At 36.3% G+C, this 21,862-nt stretch overlaps 2 protein-coding genes across 4 annotated transcripts; one reads left to right on the forward strand and one right to left on the reverse strand.

Moving 5' to 3' along the window:
- Positions 1-656: 656 nt before the first annotated feature.
- cracr2ab (calcium release activated channel regulator 2Ab) lies at positions 657-8,832 on the forward strand. The gene is made up of 16 exons (XM_084407565.1): positions 657-1,162; positions 1,886-1,997; positions 2,122-2,263; positions 2,361-2,507; positions 2,985-3,075; positions 3,425-3,520; positions 3,623-3,810; positions 3,899-3,970; positions 4,049-4,094; positions 5,041-5,132; positions 5,212-5,695; positions 5,949-6,087; positions 7,009-7,090; positions 7,334-7,550; positions 7,666-7,742; positions 8,358-8,832. The coding sequence occupies exons 1-16, from the start codon at positions 959-961 to the stop codon at positions 8,443-8,445; spliced, it is 2,277 nt and encodes a 758-aa protein (XP_084263691.1). The 5' UTR covers positions 657-958; the 3' UTR covers positions 8,446-8,832.
- Positions 8,833-8,835: 3 nt separating this feature from the next.
- Positions 8,836-21,001, reverse strand: prmt8b (protein arginine methyltransferase 8b). Of its 3 annotated transcripts, none has more exons than XM_084407567.1 (10): positions 20,376-20,946; positions 19,027-19,275; positions 17,811-17,966; positions 16,968-17,031; positions 16,157-16,299; positions 15,345-15,432; positions 14,821-14,936; positions 10,979-11,129; positions 10,774-10,895; positions 8,836-9,862 (listed from the first exon to the last, which is right to left on the reverse strand). In XM_084407567.1, exons 1-10 carry the CDS (start codon positions 20,442-20,444, stop codon positions 9,779-9,781), a joined length of 1,242 nt encoding a protein of 413 aa, XP_084263693.1. In that variant the 5' UTR covers positions 20,445-20,946; the 3' UTR covers positions 8,836-9,778. The 3 variants fall into 3 exon arrangements, with proteins under 3 accessions (XP_084263693.1, XP_084263694.1, XP_084263692.1); XM_084407568.1 differs by having other exon boundaries at positions 9,537-9,862; positions 19,027-19,272; positions 20,376-21,001; XM_084407566.1 differs by having other exon boundaries at positions 9,537-9,862; positions 19,027-19,266; positions 20,376-20,560.
- Between the last annotated feature and the right edge of the window lie 861 nt (positions 21,002-21,862).

Below are 21,862 nucleotides of genomic sequence, written 5' to 3' on the forward strand. Positions count from 1 at the left end.
GGGGACATGCAACAAATGCTATTTTTTTTGTGTGTTCTAGGTAGGTCTAGGTTTTTATGAATGTTTTTAATTATACATTTCAAATTTGCAGTTAGCTTAATGTGCGGGACACTTTGCTTAAAATAATAAAATGTATTTTAGAGTTAATTTTCATGCATTTTTATACATATAATGTCGTGGGGACAGAAATGTGGAAGTTATTATTCGGTGGAATGGCTCAATAGCCTAGACCCTAGAGTGACCGAATAATATAAGGTTTTTCACTGACAATCTTTTAAATTTGCCCTGTAATCTTGATTATTTGGCCTTTTCATGAGTTTAGCATGTACATGATGATGGTTCATTCTAGAAGAAATGGAAATGGAAACATTTATCACTACATCCGCTCTCCACACTTCACTCATTTACTGTTAATACAAACTTCTTTTTTTTTTTGTATAGACCTGGAAGAGTAACACTTGTAAGAGCTCTAAACACAGAGGAGGTAAATAATAGCAGGACAAGTCAACTATTATCTGTCTGTCAATGTTAATTTTAATTGGTTCTTGCTTAAATAAAAATACTTGATACCCTCTCATTCAAACTTTAGCAAGTTCAACTTGAGATCAAACAGGAAATTTCACCACTCTTCCTGTTCCCCCTTGACATTGTGCTGGTGGGACATCAACGTAAAGTGACAGGTCTGCTCACCAATAACGTCAGCAGTGCCAGCGATGATGACTAAGACTAATCTGCATTTCACTTCTCAAAGTCTTAACATTCCTAAAGACGAAAAGGATTGCTGATGTGTTGCACTCTCTCTGTTTTTTTCAGCTGGGACCCACAGCAGGCATTCAGTACAAGACAATAAATGATGTTTCCTGAATTAATCAGCATAATTCCCTGTATTGGATCTAGCTTTGGATTGTACATGATCCTGAGCTGTTGAAAGACGGTCAAGGTAAGCAGCGCTGGAATCATGTCAGAGATCGGACACGTTAGAGACACACGGGTCACCAGCAGTGGCTCAGACCAGGATGAGAAGCAGCCGAAACCGCAGCCAAGGAAAAGTGTGAAGAAGAACGCAGGATGGGGACACATTGCTATGTTGGACAAAATAGAGGACTTCTTTCAGATCTGTGACAGCGAGGGAAAAGGCTTCATCACACGCACTGATATGAGGGTAAAGTAGGGGTCCTTAACTTTACAGGTCCTTCACCACTTGATATTTTCATTCTTTCATTATTATTATTTACAAAATTTTTTTACAAAATTTTACATCTTCCATGGCTTTGGTATAATTCTACAGCTCTGTATGCAAATTATGTTTTTGTATTTTTTAACTTTCTATGGCCACATTTTTTATTTTTATTTAAAATATTAAGGGTGCATATGTTTCTGTTACAGTTCAGGCAAGGAAAGAGGAGCGGAGGACCTAAATTGTAGTAGTCTTTTATTTACAAAAATGAAAACAAAGATAATCCAAAACACTGGAATCATAGAAATAGATAAATATAACTGTCTACTTCTAAAGACAACACAGGATAATTGAACTGAAACAATCTGAGAGCTTAAATACACAGGCTAAATGAGGAACCAAACAAGACACAGGTGAACATAATCAATTAACCAATGAGTAACCATAGTAACAAAGGACAAGCAAACAGGAGATAAACACAGGAAGGAAACACAACATAAGAGTCCACAAACAGAGCATAACCATAACAGTTGCATTATTTTCCTTCCTGTTTAAAAGGATTTGTTATTTACAATGTTCTATTAGTACAAAGGGTTCGGGGCGTTAGGCTATCAGAATATCTAGATGGCTGAAAATAGTGTTAATGATGTCATTTTTCCATCTGTTTCTTGAGTATGTAATCATATACCATAATTCTCTCTATCTCAGAGGCTACATAAAGAATTGCCACTCACTGCTGAGGAACTCGAGAACGTTTTTGATTCACTAGAGCTTGACAAAAATGGATACCTGACCATGGGAGAGTTTTCCTCTGGATTCAGTGAGTTTATGATTATCTCCTTCCAGTCAAGAGGATCTATTCAAAAATCATTTGTTATTTGGTACATATTTATAGCACAGCAAATGACACACTTTTACAAGGTGTATCTGTAACTGTTCCCCAGGTAACTTTCTTTATGGACGAAGAGTTTCCAAGACTGAGGAACTAATGAATACACCCTCTCAGAGCTCAGGGGATGAAGATGATGAAGAGAGACATTTTAGCGTGTTGATGGAGAGCTTGGGTGCTAGCAATGTGTTTGAGGAGTCAGTACTGATGTTTTACACTTGACATTATATGGCATTGCAATAAAACATTAGCTTTATATTGCTACAAGCAGTAACAGTTCTCTCTTCACTTCAGCCCGAGTGAGGTTCGCAGCCTGTGGACTCGGCTCAGGAAGGATGAGCCTCACCTCTTGTCCAACTTTGAAGAGTTCCTGGCCCGTGTCACATATCAAATCAAAGAGGCACAACAAGAGAGGAAGGAGATGGAGAGCACCCTCAGAAGGTGACATGATGATTCTTTATGCAACATGAAATGAGAATGAATTTAGAGCAGTGCCATCTAAAGTCGTCCATGTTTAAGAGCCAATAATCTGCTTTGTTTTCTTAATTTCCCCCCATGTTACTTGTGAATAATCCCCGTTTAGAGGCTTAATGTAATTCCCTATAGAATGCTGTTTTATCCCAGTCCAGTGACCACCAAGCTGAGGAGTTACCCAGGTTTTTACAGTACTTCTGGTGGGAATAAAATGCATTTTGATCAAATCTAGGTCAGAATGATGTGATTTGCAACATGCATTGTTTAAAGATCCTTTAATTATTACCTAACGGGATGTGCAGGTCTGAGCCAGTGTTTTGGAATGTAAATACTGTGAGAATTTGGAAAAAATAGTGTAATATGAAAGACTTGTTTGTGTTTTATCTTTTGATTGTATTAGGCTAAGTACATGTTTTAACATTGAACGCCATTGTCATTGCACAGGAAAGCAGCCTCACATGACAACGAAATTCGCAGATTATATGAGGAAATGGAGCAACAGATCATTAATGAAAAAGATGAAGCAATTCTGAAGGTAAAAACATTCTTTTGAACGGTTGCATGTGCTTTTACACTATACAGTTGAGAAGATTTTTTTTTAAAGAGAAATGAATACTTTTATTCAGCAAGGATGCGTTAAATTAATCAAACGTGTCAGTAAAGACATTTGAACTTTCTAGAATTCTGAAAAAAAATGATCAGTTTCCACAAAAATATTAAGCATCACAACTGTTTTCAACATTGATAATAATAAGAAATGTTTCTTGAGCAGTAAATCAGCATATTAGAGTGATTTCTGAAGGATCACGTGACACTGAAGACAATTCAGCTTCATAAATTTCAGTTATTTCGAATTGTAATAATATTGAAATTCTCTCTTCCAGGACTCTGAAAATCTTCAGTTGCGCAGTCAGGACCTCCAGCAGCGGCTCCGTAGTAAAGAACAGGATTTGGAGCAGCTTTTCCAAAAACAAAGGAGGGTGAGTGCCACAAATGAACAGGCAGAATCAAACAAAATCTTATACTTTTGTGGCACTCACGCCTTTTTCAACTCACAGCTTTTTGATATCATTTGTTTTCAGTTAGAGCGACAATGCCGTGACCTTCACAGCGAACAACAGGAGAGTCGACTGGAGAATGTCAAACTGAAAATGAGCAATGAGGAGTTGTGTCGTGAACTTGAGCACACCTGTCAAGAGCTGGAGCTGGCTCAGGAGCAGCTGGGCATTCTGCAGGAGCAGGCCTCTCGACTACAGCAGGAGAGAGAGATGTCAGTCTGTGCGTTTATTACATACACACACAAATCCCACCAGTATCTTTGTGTCTCTCATACACACACATGCTTTTTACCCTCACAGGGAGATGTACAGAATCACAGAAGGTTTGCAGAGAGAAAAACACAGCTTGATGAAACAGTTAGATCTACTCAGGTGAGCTTGGCACATCCTCACATATGCATAGACAAAAGACAAACAACAGAAATCTCAAATTAAATGTTGTTCTTTTAGAGAAATGAATAAACATCTGCGAGATGAGCGAGACATTAGCTTTCTGGTAAGTTTAACAATTTTAAATATTTTTATTTTTACATTTTAATTTTAGTTACTTTTTTGTAATTTGGTTGTGCGTTTTTGTCATTTTTATTAGAATTTTTATATATATAAAATATATAAAAGTGTGTGTGTATATATATATATATATATATATATATAGTTTAGTTTAAGTACTAAAGTATATATATATATATAATATATATATATATAATATATATATATATATATATATATATATATATATATATATATATATATATACTTTAGTACTTAAACTAAAAAAATTCTAAAGCTTACATATAATTATGCCTACATATGAATTCTCTATGAAACAAAATTTGTATTTTATTATAATTTTTGTGTGTAAGTTTGTGTCAGTTAACATTTATTTTATTTAAATTAACGTAAATGTTTTTAAAATATTTATATTTTTAGTTGATGACAACAACTTTCCTTGATGATTTATTATTTATGCTTCTCATATTTTTTTTCCCTAAAGCTTAGACACTAGAAATTTATTTTATTTCAATTAATGTAAATGTTTTCAAAATATTTATATTTTTAGTTGATGACAACAACTTTCCTTGATGATTTATGATTTATGTTTCTCATACATTTTTTTTCCCTAAAGCTTAGACACTAGAAATAAATTGTATTATAATTTGTGTGTGTGTATATTTTTATTTAATTGTTTATATTTTATTTTAATGTTTTACTTTGGTTTAGTTTGAAAAAGCTCAAATAAGACAGCTTGGGCATTTTTTTTTTGTCATATAATAATTCCCATATTTCTTTTTGTGTGTGTGTGTTTTTTCATAGTTTTGATGACTTTACTGTTTTTCTAAAATGTGGAAAATATTAATAATCGAAAATTAGTGGGTGTGTCACAACTTTTGACTAATAAAAGCTATCGAAAAAACAGAATATCTCCTTGTAATTTACAACAGAAACGCAGCAATTCAATGAAGAAATCCTCACGCAAGCACAGACTGAGCGCAGCTTCAATAAAATACACTGAGAGGAAACCATCTGTCAAAAAGTGAGACATCTTCACATATTCTCATGCGACTACCTACGTACATGATTTAATAACATGGAAACATTTACTGTCACTTCAGAGAAGTTGACGAGGAGGAAGTGACTCAGCGCTCTAACAGGAAGACCACCTCTTTAGCAAACAGTCAACGTTCACCCTTCAGCGCAGGGGATGATGGGAAGCCGGAGGTGGATGTGCAATCTCAGAAGGTGTTTGGGGACTCAGACGGTGTAAATGACAGGGGGGATGTGGAGGATGCGCCGCCGGATGGTTGGCCTCTACGCAGAGTCATATCCATCGAGGAGGACCACCTCCCCCACCTGTTACAAGGAGACCCTCACCTTCTTCTGCATCAGCTCAGTGAGGAAGAAGAGGAGCGAGCCGGAGAGGAAGAAGGTCAGGGGGATCTAGAGACGAGCTCCCTCTACCCGTCCAATGCGTCTCTGGCCTCTGCTGACTCTCCACCACCAGTTAGGGTGAAGAAGCCGTCTAAGAAGAAATGGATCAGAGGAAACATGCCCTCATCTGCACGGGGTCAGCCTGTCGGGAAGGAGACCCACCAGCAGGTCAGTGACGGGGACATATCATAGAGTACCTCATTTCATATGTTTTTACATATTAAAGGACAGTAACAAAATAATTCTTGATTTATTCAAAAATCAGAGACAGAGTGAAAGTGCAAGAGACTTTATACACTTTACATGGGCTATAGTCTTGAAGTCCACATGTTATTTAGTGTTTTTTACTATGTGCACTCAACACAACTAGCTGTTAGCTTTAGGCTACTTTAAAGGTGTCACTGTGTATTTTTGGCTACAGGGTCCTGCAGAAGGTGCTGCCGCATCTCCTCAACGCCTCTTTAAGGTCATTCTGGTGGGAAACTCCAGCGTTGGTAAAACTGCACTGCTGAGACGCTTCTGTGATGGACAGTTTCATTCTGCCACCTCAGCCACTGTGGGTAAGTTGCTCTCACCCTCCATGTGCAATTTACAATTTAACTTCGCACAAGTTAGTGAGTGGAGTGGACAGTTCAAGTAGGTTTAACAGAAGACTTTACAATGAGGGATTTTCAGTAAATGTAAATTGGTTGCCCTTTTACTGGAGATTACCATATTGAATCAGAAGGATGAATTACTACTACATTTATTTTGTTTGTTATGATTTATATGGCTCTCGAAACTGATTTACCAAGTCTGTGCATTATTATTGTACATACATAGTATTACTCCTTAAAGGCGTTTCAGTGCATTGGGTTTGAGTGTGTGTGTGTGTGTGTGTGTTAGCGAAAGCCTACTATGCTATATCTGATGGATTTCTTAAAGCAGGCACCATCACATGAAAGAGCTTGGGAAGTCACACTGCCTGCATTTAAACCCTGCCACACATTGCACAGCAGATTATGTCAAACACCATCAGTTCACTTTATTCAAAGTTTCTAGCCTTTCACCCCTGGACTCTAGTGGCCCATAAACCTGGACGCTTAAATTCATTGTATTAGTTACAAGTAAACCAAAATGGCAATTAACGCTGGACTTTTCTTAGCCAGATTAGTTCCTTTCAACCAGCTGGTCCCAAGTTAATTTTTTAGTGAATGTTATTTTTACTTGGTTTGATATTTTGCTTTATAATTCAATGACATTCATTAGCATGTGGCTAAAGTGTTCAAAACGCCTGTATATTCCACACAGAAGTATTACTCAACAGTAACCTCTAGTGGCCATTATCCCTCACTGCAGGAATGGTTTGCTGTCAGTTTTGATTTCATAAAGGAACATGATTTCACCCGTATTTTTTATGCCTTTATTTTGTTGTGTATATTTTTATTTAGCTTTATGTCTGTAGTGCACATTTATAACTTAAATTGTGTTGTGCTGTACAGGCATTGACTATAGTGTGCGGACACTGAATTTGGGGGACACTCACGTTGCTCTTCAGCTATGGGACACTGCAGGCCAAGAAAGGTGAGGTCCTGATACGACATGCAGGATAGAGTTTTGCATTTATATCTTCTTATTTAGGACATTTACATTCAGTTTCAGTTTGTATGCTTCATTTTTGTTCCCCAGACTGTGCTGTAATCCTTTTAAGCATCTCTAAAAAGCTTGTTGTCTAGAGTAATCTATTGCGCAACCGAAACATGAACTCACTTGTCACTGATGATAAACATCCAGCGTGACAAAACGCGATGTCACTGTGCCCTGCAGGTATCGCAGCATTACCAAGCAGTTTTTCCGCAAGGCAGATGGCGTGGTGGTCATCTACGACATCACAATGGAGGACAGTTTCAGATCAGTCCGCCCCTGGCTGACCAGCATACAGGAGGCCGTAGGCGACCCTATCCCTGTCATGCTCCTGGGAAACAAATCTGACCAGGAGAATGAGCGAGAAGTGCAGACGAAGGAGGCTGATATGCTTGCAGAGGTGTGCTCTCTCACACACAGTATATCCTACAATATTTACATCATATGCTTTGCTTTCACAAGTCTACATGACTATATCCAACACATTATGCACAGATTTTTGTTATATTTGGTAGGAAACAAACCTGATGTTCTACGAGTGCAGTGCTTATACTGGAGCTAATGTGTTGGAGGCCATGATACATCTGGCCAGGTAAGAACTGAAAAACACATGAATGCAACGTTACCAAACGTATTATGTTTAGCTGTGATCTTTGTAACACCTCACCCAGGGGTGCAACCCACAAAAAAGAGACATTTATAAAACTGAGACAGCTGTCAACATCAGATGTCAAACGGAAAGCTTCTGGGGTGTTTTATCTTCAAAATGTGATTCTCTTGTCTCTGCATATGTTTTTTTTTTTTTTTTTTTTGACCTTGTGAACCTAATGTAGTTTATTTACTTTGAAAGGCCCACTAAGTGTGCATGTTGAGATCACATGACCAGCCCAATACTACTAAATACTACACAGTAACCTTACTATAATCACACTTTCAGCTGTCGAACAAATTAAAAATGGTTACATTGAAATGAATGTAAATTACATTTACTTAAGTGTTGGTTAAAATACTTATATAATAATAATTATAATAAATATCAAAGTTGCATTTACAGAATCCAGTAAAATATAAATTATTTTTTTTATAAAATGTTTTTTGGTTGTGCTCCCATTTATTTATTTATTCGACAGCTATATATATACATGTATATAAAGTAAAATAAAATAAAATAAGACTTTTATGTTAAAGAACACTGATGTTTTTGCAGAGTCCTGAGGGAACAGGAGGACAGAGTATGGGTGAACACGGTCATACTTGTGGATCAACCACTGAAGAAGAAATCCTGCTGCAAGTGACCACATACACACTTATGGGTGAAATCACTCTGCGCGTTATGTATCATCATCAAACCTTATACTCAATGTAAATAATTTAATGTTGGCTGCAAATTCACTTATACCTGAATCAAGCACTAATAGCGTAATGTGTAAAAAGGTTTATGTCCAATTGTCAAAGAGCATTGTAGCTCTGTGCTCATCTGATATGTGTCCAACTGTAGATTACGTATATTGTAGTCACTGGACACTCATTTAAAATGATCTTTGTACATATTCTATTTTGTTAACAATACCAACCCATTCTTTTTTAATGGAGTGTAGTAAAACAAGTGTAGTGGCACTACATCCAACTAAACACATTCAACCAGGAAAGAACAAGTCATTTAGGAAAAAATGTGATTGTTTGTTACTTCCCATTTATTTAGCATTACAATAGCCTCATTCAGTCCACCTAAAGTACTAACATCATGAAACCTAGATTTCAAAATGGCCAGTAAAACCTCTCTACTAGAACCAGAAGTGTTTTCAGCAACCGTTTGCAGTTCAGTTCAGTTGATGACAACATCAATAAGCACTAAAATCTTCGATGTTACTGAGGGAAGAACATTTGCTGGAGTCGAACATGTCGTGCTTTCTTCTTTGCCTTCATCTGAACTGCTCTGACCATCTTGATTGACACAATAGAGCAAACTGGTGGTTCAAACAGGTTGTATGTGAGAGGGATCTGACATTTAAACGAGAACTCAAATCCAAAAATATTCTTAAGTTAAAATTCTCACATTAAAGTTACTCTAAAATAACAAATCTTGTATTTGATAAGAATGATTTAATATAGTTTAGCTGCTCTTAGAGGTTCTTTAGAAAAATCTTAGTGAAACCTGAATTAATTGAAATAAAAGCAAAGGCAGAAAACATGCCAGTGGTCACTATATTAAACAACTCAACACTAACCCAATAAATATAACAGTAAAATGCACTTAAACATAAGCAAAACTCTTCATTTATGCATCCAAACTGAAGCCTTTGTTCTATGAGGCATTGTATGATTTTATACTGTTCATTAACACTTTTCTATCTTATGTGGTTGAATAAACACAAACTTTGACATTCTCAGACTCGTTAACGGTTACATTCAGAGTGATGTTTTCACAGTCTATTCTTTACGTGCATTTAAGAACGTGACACGCGGTGACTATTGCTTGAGTGCTGGACTCGCACTGATGACATCACAGAAGGGTCCTGTGGTTCGGCAGCCTCTCTTATCCAGACAGAGGCAGAGGAGAGACAGAGCCCATCTCTCTGCCGAATCTCCCTGGGAAACGGTGCCCCGACTCAAGATGCCGCTCCAGTTTTACCGCATCTTGTAGTCATGGGAGATGGCTGCGTCACAGAGCTGCCCTTTGAAATCCAGCTCGAAGGTGAAGTCCAAGTCACGCTGAAAGAAATCAAGTTCATATTTAGTCATTTTATTTCTTTGAAATCTGCCTCCTACTTTTTTATAAACCAGTGGTTTTCAACAAGGAGGGCAAGAACCACTAGAGGGCACACTGGCTTAAAATTATTTAAAGTAAGACCAAAAAATCTAAAAATAAGCTAAAACAGCTCAAATGTGTTTTTATTTATTATAGGAGGGAAATTAAAAGTGTGATTTCTAGACCTGAGAAAGTCATGGAAGTTAATAAAAAGTCGTAGAAAAATTTGTAATAAATATTCTAGTTAAGTCAAGTGCTAAAATATTTTATTGGGTAGAAATTGCTATTTGTGAGTAAAATATAATTTTTAAAAGTTTGATTTAAAAAAATAATTAATAAAGCAAAAAATAGAAAAGTCATGTAAATTTACTGGTAAGAAAAAGTGTAAACCATGGAGAACATTCAGTTATTGAAAATGAAGGAATTCTGGAATTTAATTATTTTATTTGCTGTAATATATTGCTACTAGTGCTGTCAAAGTGCACTAGTAGTTAAATTACTCAAATATAATATATAATATTATATTAATATATGTCTGTGTATACTGTATATTTTTTTTGTGATATGTATATATACACAGACAAGTACACACACATACAGACAGATATTATATAAATACTGTATACACACACATATATTACATAAACACAAACTTTCAAGTGAGATGCAATTAATCGCGATTAACAGATTTGACGGCACTAATTGCTACTGCTAGTTTATGTAAATAAGTTTGGAAATGAGAAGCTTTGTTATAACAGCAGAAGTAGTCCTACCAAAAATATATTGGGTGGGCTTTTAAATATTGTCTTGTAGTCAAAAATGTTGAGAACCACTGTTCTCCATTCCCCACCCCCACACACACTTCCAGCCTCACCTGGTTATTCTCGTTGGGCTTGACTGTGATGCTGCCCAGGATTTCCTCTCCTCTCCGCACCGTTAAATAATCCTCCAGATAAAACACTGTTTGCTTCCAGTGCGTGCTGGGAGCGTCAGGGGCTGGAAGGGAATGTGCAATGGCTCGGTTAGTACTGGATTTATTTGTAAGAGATAATTAGGTACGGAATAAGTGAAGGCTGAACCTGTAGAAAAGCCCGTCTTCTTGTGACACTTGGTGAACTCGATGTTGAAGTACGTGATGAGAGCGTGAACATAGTCGTTCCTCTGAATCTGCAGGCAGAAGGCTGAGGTGAACGCCAGGTCCTCCGGCTTCACCGTGTAGATGTCCACCTCCTGAAAGCCATATGTCCCGTCTCACACTTAGAGATCATGTTTAAATAGAGATTACGATTGGCCCGCATACTTGCACTAACAAAGTCCTTTGATGATCTGCCATCTGTGATCTAAGCTTGAAGTGTAATGTGGTTTATGTCATCACAACAGATCCAGTTTCAGACTATATTGTTTAGCTGTGGCTTTATTGCTGCCTGTATATGTAGAGAAGTTGACACAAGTAACAGCCTTGGTGAACAAAGATCTTCTTACTCTTTGTGTGAACAACAGATCAGTGGCAGCATTGAGCCTTTCATTTGTTCAATTCAGCCTTTCATTTAATAAACCTCACAAAGAGGCTGAAATCATTCTCCTCTTCAAAGAGTTTGATCACGCAGGTGATCCAGAGGCACATTGAAAGCACAGTCTTTCTTTCTTTCTTTCTTTCTTTCTTTCTTTCTTTCTTTCTTTCTTTCTTTCTTTCTTTCTTTCTTTCTTTCTTTCTTTCTTTCTTTTCTTTTCTTTCTTTTCTAGCTATCTCTGTCACTTACATTGTCTCTTTTCTTTTGACATTCTTTTTGCTAATGAAAAATGAAGCCCAATGCTCATAAGTTGCTGTTTTAGAGTTTGGGAGATTTAAATGAGATCTCAGTTCTCTCTCACTTAAGTATCATCTTTATACAGTCATCTTAATACAGTAAGACTATAGAGTTATGGCTATGGAAATATACAGTACAGGTCAAAGTTTGGAAACATTACGTTTTTTTTATATTTTTGAAAGAAGTCTCTAATGCTTATCAAGGCTGCGTTTATTTGATCAAAAATACAGAAAAAAACAGTAATATTGTGAAATATTATTACAACTTAAAATAATAGTTTTCTATTTGAATATAATTTAAAAAATAATTTATTCCTGTGATGCAAAACTGAATTTTCAGCATCATTACTCCAGTCTTCAGTGTCACATGTGACATCCAGTCTATCACATGATCCTTTAGAAATCATTCTAATATTCGGATTTATTATGAGTGTTGGAAACAGTTCTGCTGCCTAATATATTTGATGTTATAAAAGGTTAAAAAGAACTGCATTTATTCAAAATAAAAAAAATTCTTTTCTAATAATATAAATCCAGAGGTGGAAGTAACGAATTACAACTACTCACGTTACTGTAATTAAGTCGTTTTTTTTTGGGGTACTTGTACTTTTTTGAGTATATTTTTAAATCTGTAATTTTACTTGTACTCAAGTACATATTAAGATAAGTAATCTACTTCGCTACTTGTAAAATCACATTTCGTTACTGAGTACAATTTGAATTGATATTCAAATCTTTGAATGGCATTTCGGTAGCCAATAAAAATATTCGATCGTAAACGGACCAATAAAACCCCTGATATTTGGACTGAATGAAAGCCGCCGCAGTCGCAGCAGGTTTTGAAGAGCTGATCATGAAGGAGGCGAGGAGCTCCTATAGATAGGAGTGATTAATGGCTGGACTGACAGTTTGGAACAACAAACTACATAGTAGTACTGTCAAAATATCTATATTTTGATACATATCAATACTGAAATATCTGTCAATACTCATTTTGGCCTATACACCAATACGATACCAGCTGCGCGTTCTCATTCTCTCATCTCAACGACAGCGAGTTTGACACACCCGCCTCCCCTCAGCGCGGGATTGCAGGTAGGCCTATTACGCATAATTTTATTAATACCTGCAAGTTTCTATGGCATATTTTAATGGCAAATGTCACGAACAATATTATAACGCGAGGGCACATTCATGTAATCGCAGAAAACTGGACGCGAGCTCTCAAATGTAGGCTACGAATGAACTGGACTCGGATATTGAGTGTGCGCTCTCGGACTGTGTGTCATATCATGTGTAATCGCGAATCTCTCCAAGTGGTTCTCACTGCAGACTCAAATGACGTCCAGCTCCAATCTCTCCATGCTCTTGAATTAAACGCTGTCAAAAGTTATGAAAAATCTAGTCTTTTTGCAAATTAAATTCAGTTTGAATTGAAATCAAGCTTCCTTGTGCTGTGTGTGAGCTATTGCAACAGTTCACATTACCCTATTGTAAAGACAAATACACTGAGTGAGTAAATATTAGATTATTGTAATGGTTATTGATCAATGTTTAAATATGTAAACAAAAGCCTAAATTAAAATCTCACCTTATAAAGTGGACGTGTCTCTTCAGAAGACTTGAATTAAACTTTTCCATTCAAATAGATTACTGTTACAATGAGTGTTGTGCTTTTCGATGCTTGAAAATAATGATTGCCTTGACAAAATGGATGGACAAAAATGTAGATATTAAAATATTTAGTATGTAGTAGTTTTCCCGATGGTATTAAAAATTATAGGCTAGGCCTACTGAATATTGACATATTTCAAGGTGTCATATTGAAGTTAGAAATTCCAGTATCCACTAATTAATGTCCTTCGACAATAAGGTAAAAATGTGTTAAAAGTAGCTATTTTCTACATAAATCTATGATTTGGTTGTATATTTTTATTGGTAATGCATTAACTATCGCCAGCTAAAAAGTAATTAGTAACTAGTACTCTGAGTAGTTTTTGAGAAGAGTAATTTGTACTTTTACTTAATTACTTTTTTGACACCAGTACTTTTACTTGTAATTGAGTATTATTTCAGCAATGTAACGGTACTTGTACTTGAGTACAAATTTTCAGTACTCTTTCCACCTCTGTATAAATCTTCTTTACTATCACTTTTTTATCAATTTAACACATCCTTGCTGAATAAAAGTATTGATTTATTTTAAAAAAAGAAAGAAAGAAAAATTACTGACCAGTAGTGTATATTGTTGTTACAAAAGATTTCTATTTTTTTAAAAATTGCTTCTTTTCTTTTTCTTTTTTTATTCATCAAAGTATCCTAAAAAAGTATCACAGGTTATGAAAAAATATTAAGCAGCAGAACTGTTTCCAACACTCATAATAAATCAGAATATTAGAATGATTTCTAAAGGATCATGTGATAGACTGGAGTAATGATCCTGAAAATTCAGCTTTGCATCACAGAAATAAATGATAATTTAAAGTATAATAAGTTGAAAACCAATTATTTTAAATTGTAATAATATATCACAATATTACTGGGTTTTTTTCTGTATTTTTGATCAAATTGATGAGCAGAAGAAAGTTCTTTCAAAAACATTAAAAATAGTAATGTTTCCAAACTTTTGACCTGTACTGTAGATAAGCATAGCATAGCTCAGATACTTTGAGAGTTAATAAATTTAGACTTAATATCTCATTTTGATAATTATTATATGTATTATATTATCTTATCAATTCAATCGCATTCCTGTTTAGGTGAAACAATGTATTTCAATATTTCCTAATGTATGGGATAATACACTTTTATTAAGGGATAGCAAAATATTTATAAATAAGGCTTCATATGACTTACATGATGATATTATTAGCATCATATTTCGTGAGGACTTATTTCTGCCCTGCCAATTTAAATGAATGATTGGTGTTTGTGTGTTGAGTTGAACACACGTTACCACGCTGTCATCAGGCGGCACGTTACTGCGAATTATGCTGTTATGTAACACCCACAGTACATGTGTTCCATAGTTGCCTATCGCACGGGCCATCAGAATGATTCAGATCTGATCTTGCTCACATATACATACACGGAGAGATGAGCACATACTCGTACCTTAACAAGGCAGGAGTTGGTCACGACTTGTTTAGGATCTACTATGTCCACCAGGGGCTCCATCATAGCAACGTTCCGAATGCACGTCATGTCAAAACCATAGACGTTCTCCCACCCTGCAACCACAGAGAAAATATATTTTTAAGACATTTTTAAATATCACGTGTGTCTGAAAAGTCGAAAATCTGTGTGGCTGTGTCTGGGAGTCTTCGTTTGGCCCTAAAATAGACTCCTGCCTCCTCTGTGTCTGGCAGCATTTGATTACATCCCATCACATGAGTGTTAGGCCGAGGAGAATCTCATACTTTCATCCAAAACATGAAGGAGGGAGTGAAAGGGATGGAGAAAAAGCCAACGGTTTGCTGCGGGGGAGTAATGGAGCTCAACAGGATTTTTTTTTTTTTTTTAAAGCTCAATAGATGTGAGGGAACCAAAGAGATACAGTTTAAATGGTCATTTAATACAGGACATGTAGTTGCCTCATGTCAGTGTGTGTGCGTGTGTGTGTGCGTGTGTGTGCTCACAGTGGATTTTGAAGTCTTTGTATTGTCGATCCTCAATGGCGACCACATACAATGTCGCTCTGTCTGGAAACATGAAACCGCCAGGTTTCTGAAAAATGACAGGACAGAAAATATTCAGAAATCACCTATGTCATTATTAATGTTTTTTTATTATAAAAGTTCAAATATTATTATTAATAGTAGAAGTATACATAATAGGTCATAAAACACCATAATAATATTAACCACAATAATATAATATAATATAATTATCTAAATTATATAATAAGATATAATTATCTAAAATATTTTAAATACTTTTGTAATATTTTTTATTAGTAGTATAAATCATATCAGGTCAAAAGACAACATTAAATATAATAGTTTTAATAATTATTTATATACTTTTTTTTAATGTAATTATTATCTAAAGTAGACACTGCTGAAACTGCTTGAAATTTAAACTCAACTACCCTCATATAACATTTTAATTTACAAAAATGCATTCCCATATGCGTGATTATATTCCTATTATTCCAGTGACTTCACATCATTCTTTCTTTTCCTTCCCGTTCAGTGCACCATACAAATAACTCTAGGCTGAAACAATGTACTGGCACCAACACAATGGTTCTATAAAAATCCCTAACAAGCCACTTGTCCTCTGGACCAAATTGTCATTCAGTGGTAGACATTCATCAGCAGCCCAATGACATGCCACTCACTCCCATTATAAATGATCATTTTCAGCATGGACACACGCTTCACATTCTAATTAGTCAAATAACCTTGGCCTTGAGATTGCCAACACACACAGACAAACACACACTGACCAGCCATTTGTCCCTGGCGTAGATGACAGTATTGAGCATAGACTCATAGAAAAGACAGTAGCCCATCCACTCTGAAATGATGATGTCCACCTGATCCACGGGCAGTTCAGTCTCCTCCACCTTCCCTTTAATGATAGTAATAACTGCAAGATGCACAACAAATAGAGAAGAGACAGTGAAGCTTCAATTTAACTTATTTTATACTATGTAATGTACAATTAAATATACATAATTATATTTATATATTGTTCTAAATAAATATATTTATAACAATACAATTAAAAATATTACAATTCCTGATGGATAAAATCAAGTCTCACCTAATTTTTTATTTTATTTTATTTTTATTCATAAATGTCACATTACAGAAGAATGATAAGAATGTCACAAGAATGACCATATAAAGTTACATTTGATTGATGGGTTTCTTTGTGGTTTTCTCTCTCTCTTTCTTCTTTTATCTCCTCTCCATTATTACCATTTTGCAAAAAGCTGGTTGCCAGTCTCCAATTTCCATGTGTGTGTGTGTGTGTGTGTGTGTGTGTGTGACTCCTCTCTCACACTGACTCAGGCTTCTCACCCGCCCGCTGCTCTCCAGTGTTAATGAGAGCTGCTGTGGACAACTAAACAACAACTTCTGCCATCACACCACAAGCGGAGAGTGTCAGCTACAGGAAGTGACTATGCTACTTCCTGTGTCATGGAACTCCACTTTCCTAGAGGAAAATGTATGACTCTTCTATTCCACACAAGAATGAAGACCTAAACACTGTGTAGTGTCCAAACAGGAATGAGCAGCAGAATGTCTTACCATTGTCCAGGTGATTTGATTTGATGATTTTTTCGGAATACTCGGATATACTGGAGCATTCAATCTACAAAGCAAAATTAAAAGTAGCTTAATTATATTAGCATATTTAGCAAGAACTGTATAAGAGGTATGCTAGCTGACTCAAGCCAGACGGAACCCTTTTTTTATGCATAACTTCAAGTTTTATTGGAATGGGGTTTGTATTTCATGAAAAAAAAAAAAAAAAAAAAATATATATATATATATATATATATATATATATATATATATATATATGTATAATTATAAAGTAATTGTTATATATTTTTGGTGAAATATCCTGTTTGTATAACTCCACTTGTCTTAGTTTGGCCGTTCTAATGTCACCAGTTGCATTGCTTTGCCAGTAGGTGGTGAAAAGTGACTCCCTTAATGAGTGAATCAATGATTCATTCATTCAACCGATTCGTTCAAAAACGTATCCATAAAGGAATAAAACTACTGTTATCTGCCAAATGCATAAATGTGCATTTTAAATGTCTATAAACCTGTGAACCCTTACTTGTATGTATCCATGCTCTGGACAGAAACCTATTTTGCTTATTGTGGCATATGAAAGATAAGCGACTGGACCTAGTGGGTGGATCAATGGAGTGTTATCTAATACAGACCAGAAGCACAGTAACACTACTGATATTATCAGCACACTCTCCCTCTCTTTCTCTCCAGATATACATAGATATAGTTTGGGAGTGTAAAAAAGAGTCAGATTTGCAGTAAAGTAAAGCCTGCATGTTGCCCTCTTACTCAAACCTATTGTATATGACAGTAAACACGCTTGTAATGAGTAATTTGAGTCCTCACCCCATACACATGCTTGGCTCCTGCCTTGGCAGCAAACATGGAGAGGATTCCGGTTCCGCTGCCCACATCTAGAACAATCTTATCCTTAAAGATGTGTTTGTTGTGGTACATGGAGTTCCTATAAGTCAGGGTCCTCACCTCATCCTTTAGCATTTCCTATTGAGAGAAAAAATAAGTTATAAACGGTAGCATATATATATGTATATATATATTATTTTGATGGTCCCCTTTAGACATTCTATTGACTATAAAGTAACATTGCACATACATGTCAACTAACTCTCATTAGATTATTAGTAAACTGTTAGGGGTAGGGTTAGTAGAATAAGTTGATGTACTTGCAAAGTTACTTATAGTCAGAAGAATGTCTTTTGTGGAACTATTAAAATCATGTGGTAGCAAATGTTAAGAATACAGTCTAATACTCTAATGAGAGTTAGTTGACATGTAGGTGCAACATTACTTATAGTCATCATAATGTCTAAAAGGGACCATCAAAATAAAGTGTTACCAAATAGAAATTTAAAAAGAACTGCATTTATTAGAAATAGAATTTTATAACATTTTAATTGTCTTTACTTTGACAATCCTTGCTGTATTAATTGTTTTATCTTACTGACCCCAAACATTTGATCGGTATATTGCTGCACACATGTGACTGATGCATGTGAGATGTCCTTAGAGTTTGAGTCCATGACTTTTATCCCTCATTTCTGGACCATTTCTCTTGGACTGTGCTATGGAGGACAATATATAGGACACAAAGCGCAGTGTCTCCAGGATTCTTTTTATAGAGACAGGTCTCCATTTAGCCTGCTGGGATTAACTGATAGACATCTTCCCAAGCACCCCCTCCCCCCGCTCCAATTCTCTTTCCTTTTCTTTCTCTCTTTCTCCATCTTACTCTTGTCCTTCTTTTTTGGGGTGTTATCAAGAACTGTTCTTTTATCTGCAGACAGATCCAATTTGACCCTCATGCTCTAAATGTGCCGGTATCAAAGGTGTTCTCTCACTTCTTCTTCAATACGGTTAGAAAAGGGTTTCAGTGACAAATTTGAGTATGTTCTTATCATCAGCTGCAAGTGATAAAAGTTCTTTAGTAGAAACAATTTCCTGTACTTGATAGTGAACAAGAAAACATTTTCATCTTAGACTAGCATACTTCACCGACTCCCATACTAGATGGTAAACCCATCCGAACTGGACCTTCGATCACCTCATGAATTCCAAAGTGGGCATAGGAGTCAAAGTAGTAGTCCCGTGACGTCATCTCCTCTGGGTTGAGTAGCTTGGCCATTTTGCCTCGTCCCGGACAGGCAGACAGTGCAGAGACATGTGGCGTGTGTGGGGGGTGTGGAACATGATGAACGGAGGTCACTGGCTTTGGTAACAGAGAAGGTTGCAAGGCCTGGGACGAGGGAACGCTGGAAATATGCTGCTGATGCTGCTGATGCTGCTGGCGCTGCTGGTAAAGTCAACAGTAAAATAATCTGCAATGGCTCTCTGTCCTACATAACCACTATTGGATTCAGTGAGTGTAATTATTTTGGCAGACAGTTTTTATCTAAAACAACTCATAATGTGTTCAAAGTATACATTTAATCAGTTTATGCACTCTTTAGGAATCAAACCCATGACCTTGGTATTCCTATGTCCTACGCTTTGAGCTATAAGAACAATTTATTCATTTATTTATTGAAAGTAATAAAAAAAATACCTTTAAAAAACACATTTGCAGAAAAAAAATTACATTTAATAAAACTAAATATCGTAAAGACGTATTATATTTTCTGTAAATACTTTTTTATGTTTGATTTGATGATCCAATGTTATTTCTTTTCATGTGATAAATAAATAAATAATGTCAAAACAGTTTTGTAAAAATAGGCTACGTGTAGATGGACTCATAAATGTGTTTCACCTTGTGATTTTTTTTACCTTGCTTTTCAGGGCTTCTAATATTTAGTGCACAAATCATCAACGTCGACGTTTAAATCAGGTATGCAAAGGTGAATATGCTAATTAGCCGGGGAGGGGGGGCGAAATACTGCAGCACCAAGGACAGCGCTCAGCCGTCTCGCGATGACCCAATAGACTACATAAAAGAGGAATTGAATGCTATTCAGCACGCACACGACTTAACTTTACTGTCTTACTTGCCTACTACCTTACTATCGTATTGGTACAAATTTAGGCTAATTTATTGTGTTCGAGTTTCTAAAAGGCATCTTGCATCAGATCCGCTTAATCTTTATGCAACCTACGCGCAGCGTACATTTTGATAGCATATAAACCTATATATGTAGCATTTGGTGTGATGTGTTCTCAGGACGAGGGAACTGGACGTGTTCTGCTCTGGATTTCGCTGTTCTTTACCCTGCATAGTCACACATCACCGGGCACTGATTTGTATGACCTCCAAACCAGCGTGTCATTTTACGCGATCATGCACTTAAGCACACATTTGAGCGACTAGATATAATCACGTGCGATTTACAAGTGTGCATATGAATGTTTGGACGAGCATTGATGTATTATGCATAACTTAAGGAATCTTTGACTTACCTCCGAGCTCTCCGCATCCGCCATCTTTCTCCGCAGGAGCAGGCACCGCGATGAGTGCCTCAGTCCCATGCGAGCCAACGGGATCCGGATTAACTAGATAAGGGCAAGTGTTGGCACTAAATGTTCTATAAAAGTTTTAAAACGTACTGCAATAAGCAATACTCGGTTTGCGCTTTAAAACGACACATTTGTTAATGCGCACAGTTGTGTTAAATAAACAATAAATAGCTAAAATAAAAACTAATAGGGAATATGTCATAAAGACTTCTTAGATAGTCCCTTAACTCCATGGTTCCGACTCCTACTGAAAGCCCATCGCGCAAAAGTTCTTCCAGAGGTGCTAAGCGCCACTTGGAGACCAGTTGAGCCACGACGCGTCAGCATCCACATCACCTGCCGCTGCGCATCGCCGCGTTACCTATAGCCTGACAGATCAGAACGCTTCTTTTATTTCAGTTTAACACGATGATGCATTGTTTTTCAGTTCGCAATAAGTCGTCGAATCCTAGCTGTCCACTTGGTCGCGTTGAGGTCAGTCAAGTGCGTCTGGTTCGCGCTGAAAGTTGGAGTTGAAAGACTGTGCTAACTGAACTCGAGCGCAGCGAGTGCAGAACTGGAGCGATATCAGTATAGCTGAATTAGTGCCTCCCACATAAGTATCGCACCTCCACTTTCTCCACATAAAGGACACAAGGCTTTCAATTCATTTCAAGGCTGTAATCTTTCAGACTAACATGTACTTTTGCACTGTACAGGTGCTTTTATTCAAAGCTATTACATTACATAAGTATACATCTTAACCAATGACCTTGGCGTTGCTAACGCAAGTATTCAGGTTGATGAATATTCCTCGTTTTCTACACAAATGTTACATTTCAAACTTAATAACGTGATTATTGTTAAAGGTTCCTTATGAAAAATATATAGCATTATTTATTTGGGGGTTTCAAAGACCCAAGATATAAAACATAACTAAATGCAATGAACTTTTCATTTGTCACAATTATTTCAGCCATTTCTCATGAAGCCACAAAAGTAGTCATAAAAGTGTTTATGATACTTCATGATTTAAGCTAATCTTATGAGAACTGATAAACATTATTTTAACATTTTATCCTAATTGGATTTGCTTTATTATATTGCTATAGTGCTTTTTTTGGTAACATACATATATGTATAATTACACATCCATATGGCCATTTGTCTTATGTTTGCAGCACAATACCCTGCCCCAATACATTTTGCAGGAAATCTTTATTCATACGGTTACCACAGACGAAACTTTACCAGCAGCTGTTGTCTGTGCCAATCTAAGCTCACATGTGGTTTTGAGTTCACATGTGTCTATAATGTGTGGGATTCTAGTTTTGGAGTCGAACAACGGCCCCCTCGTTGTTTTTACATGCCACCCACTCATCTGCTTGTGTAATCCCTGGAGCTAATGTGGGAGGCAGTCCTGGCCAGAACACACACACACACACACACAC

This window comes from Rutilus rutilus (assembly GCF_951802725.1).
Source record: "Rutilus rutilus genome assembly, chromosome: 4".
NCBI lineage: Eukaryota > Metazoa > Chordata > Actinopteri > Cypriniformes > Leuciscidae > Rutilus > Rutilus rutilus.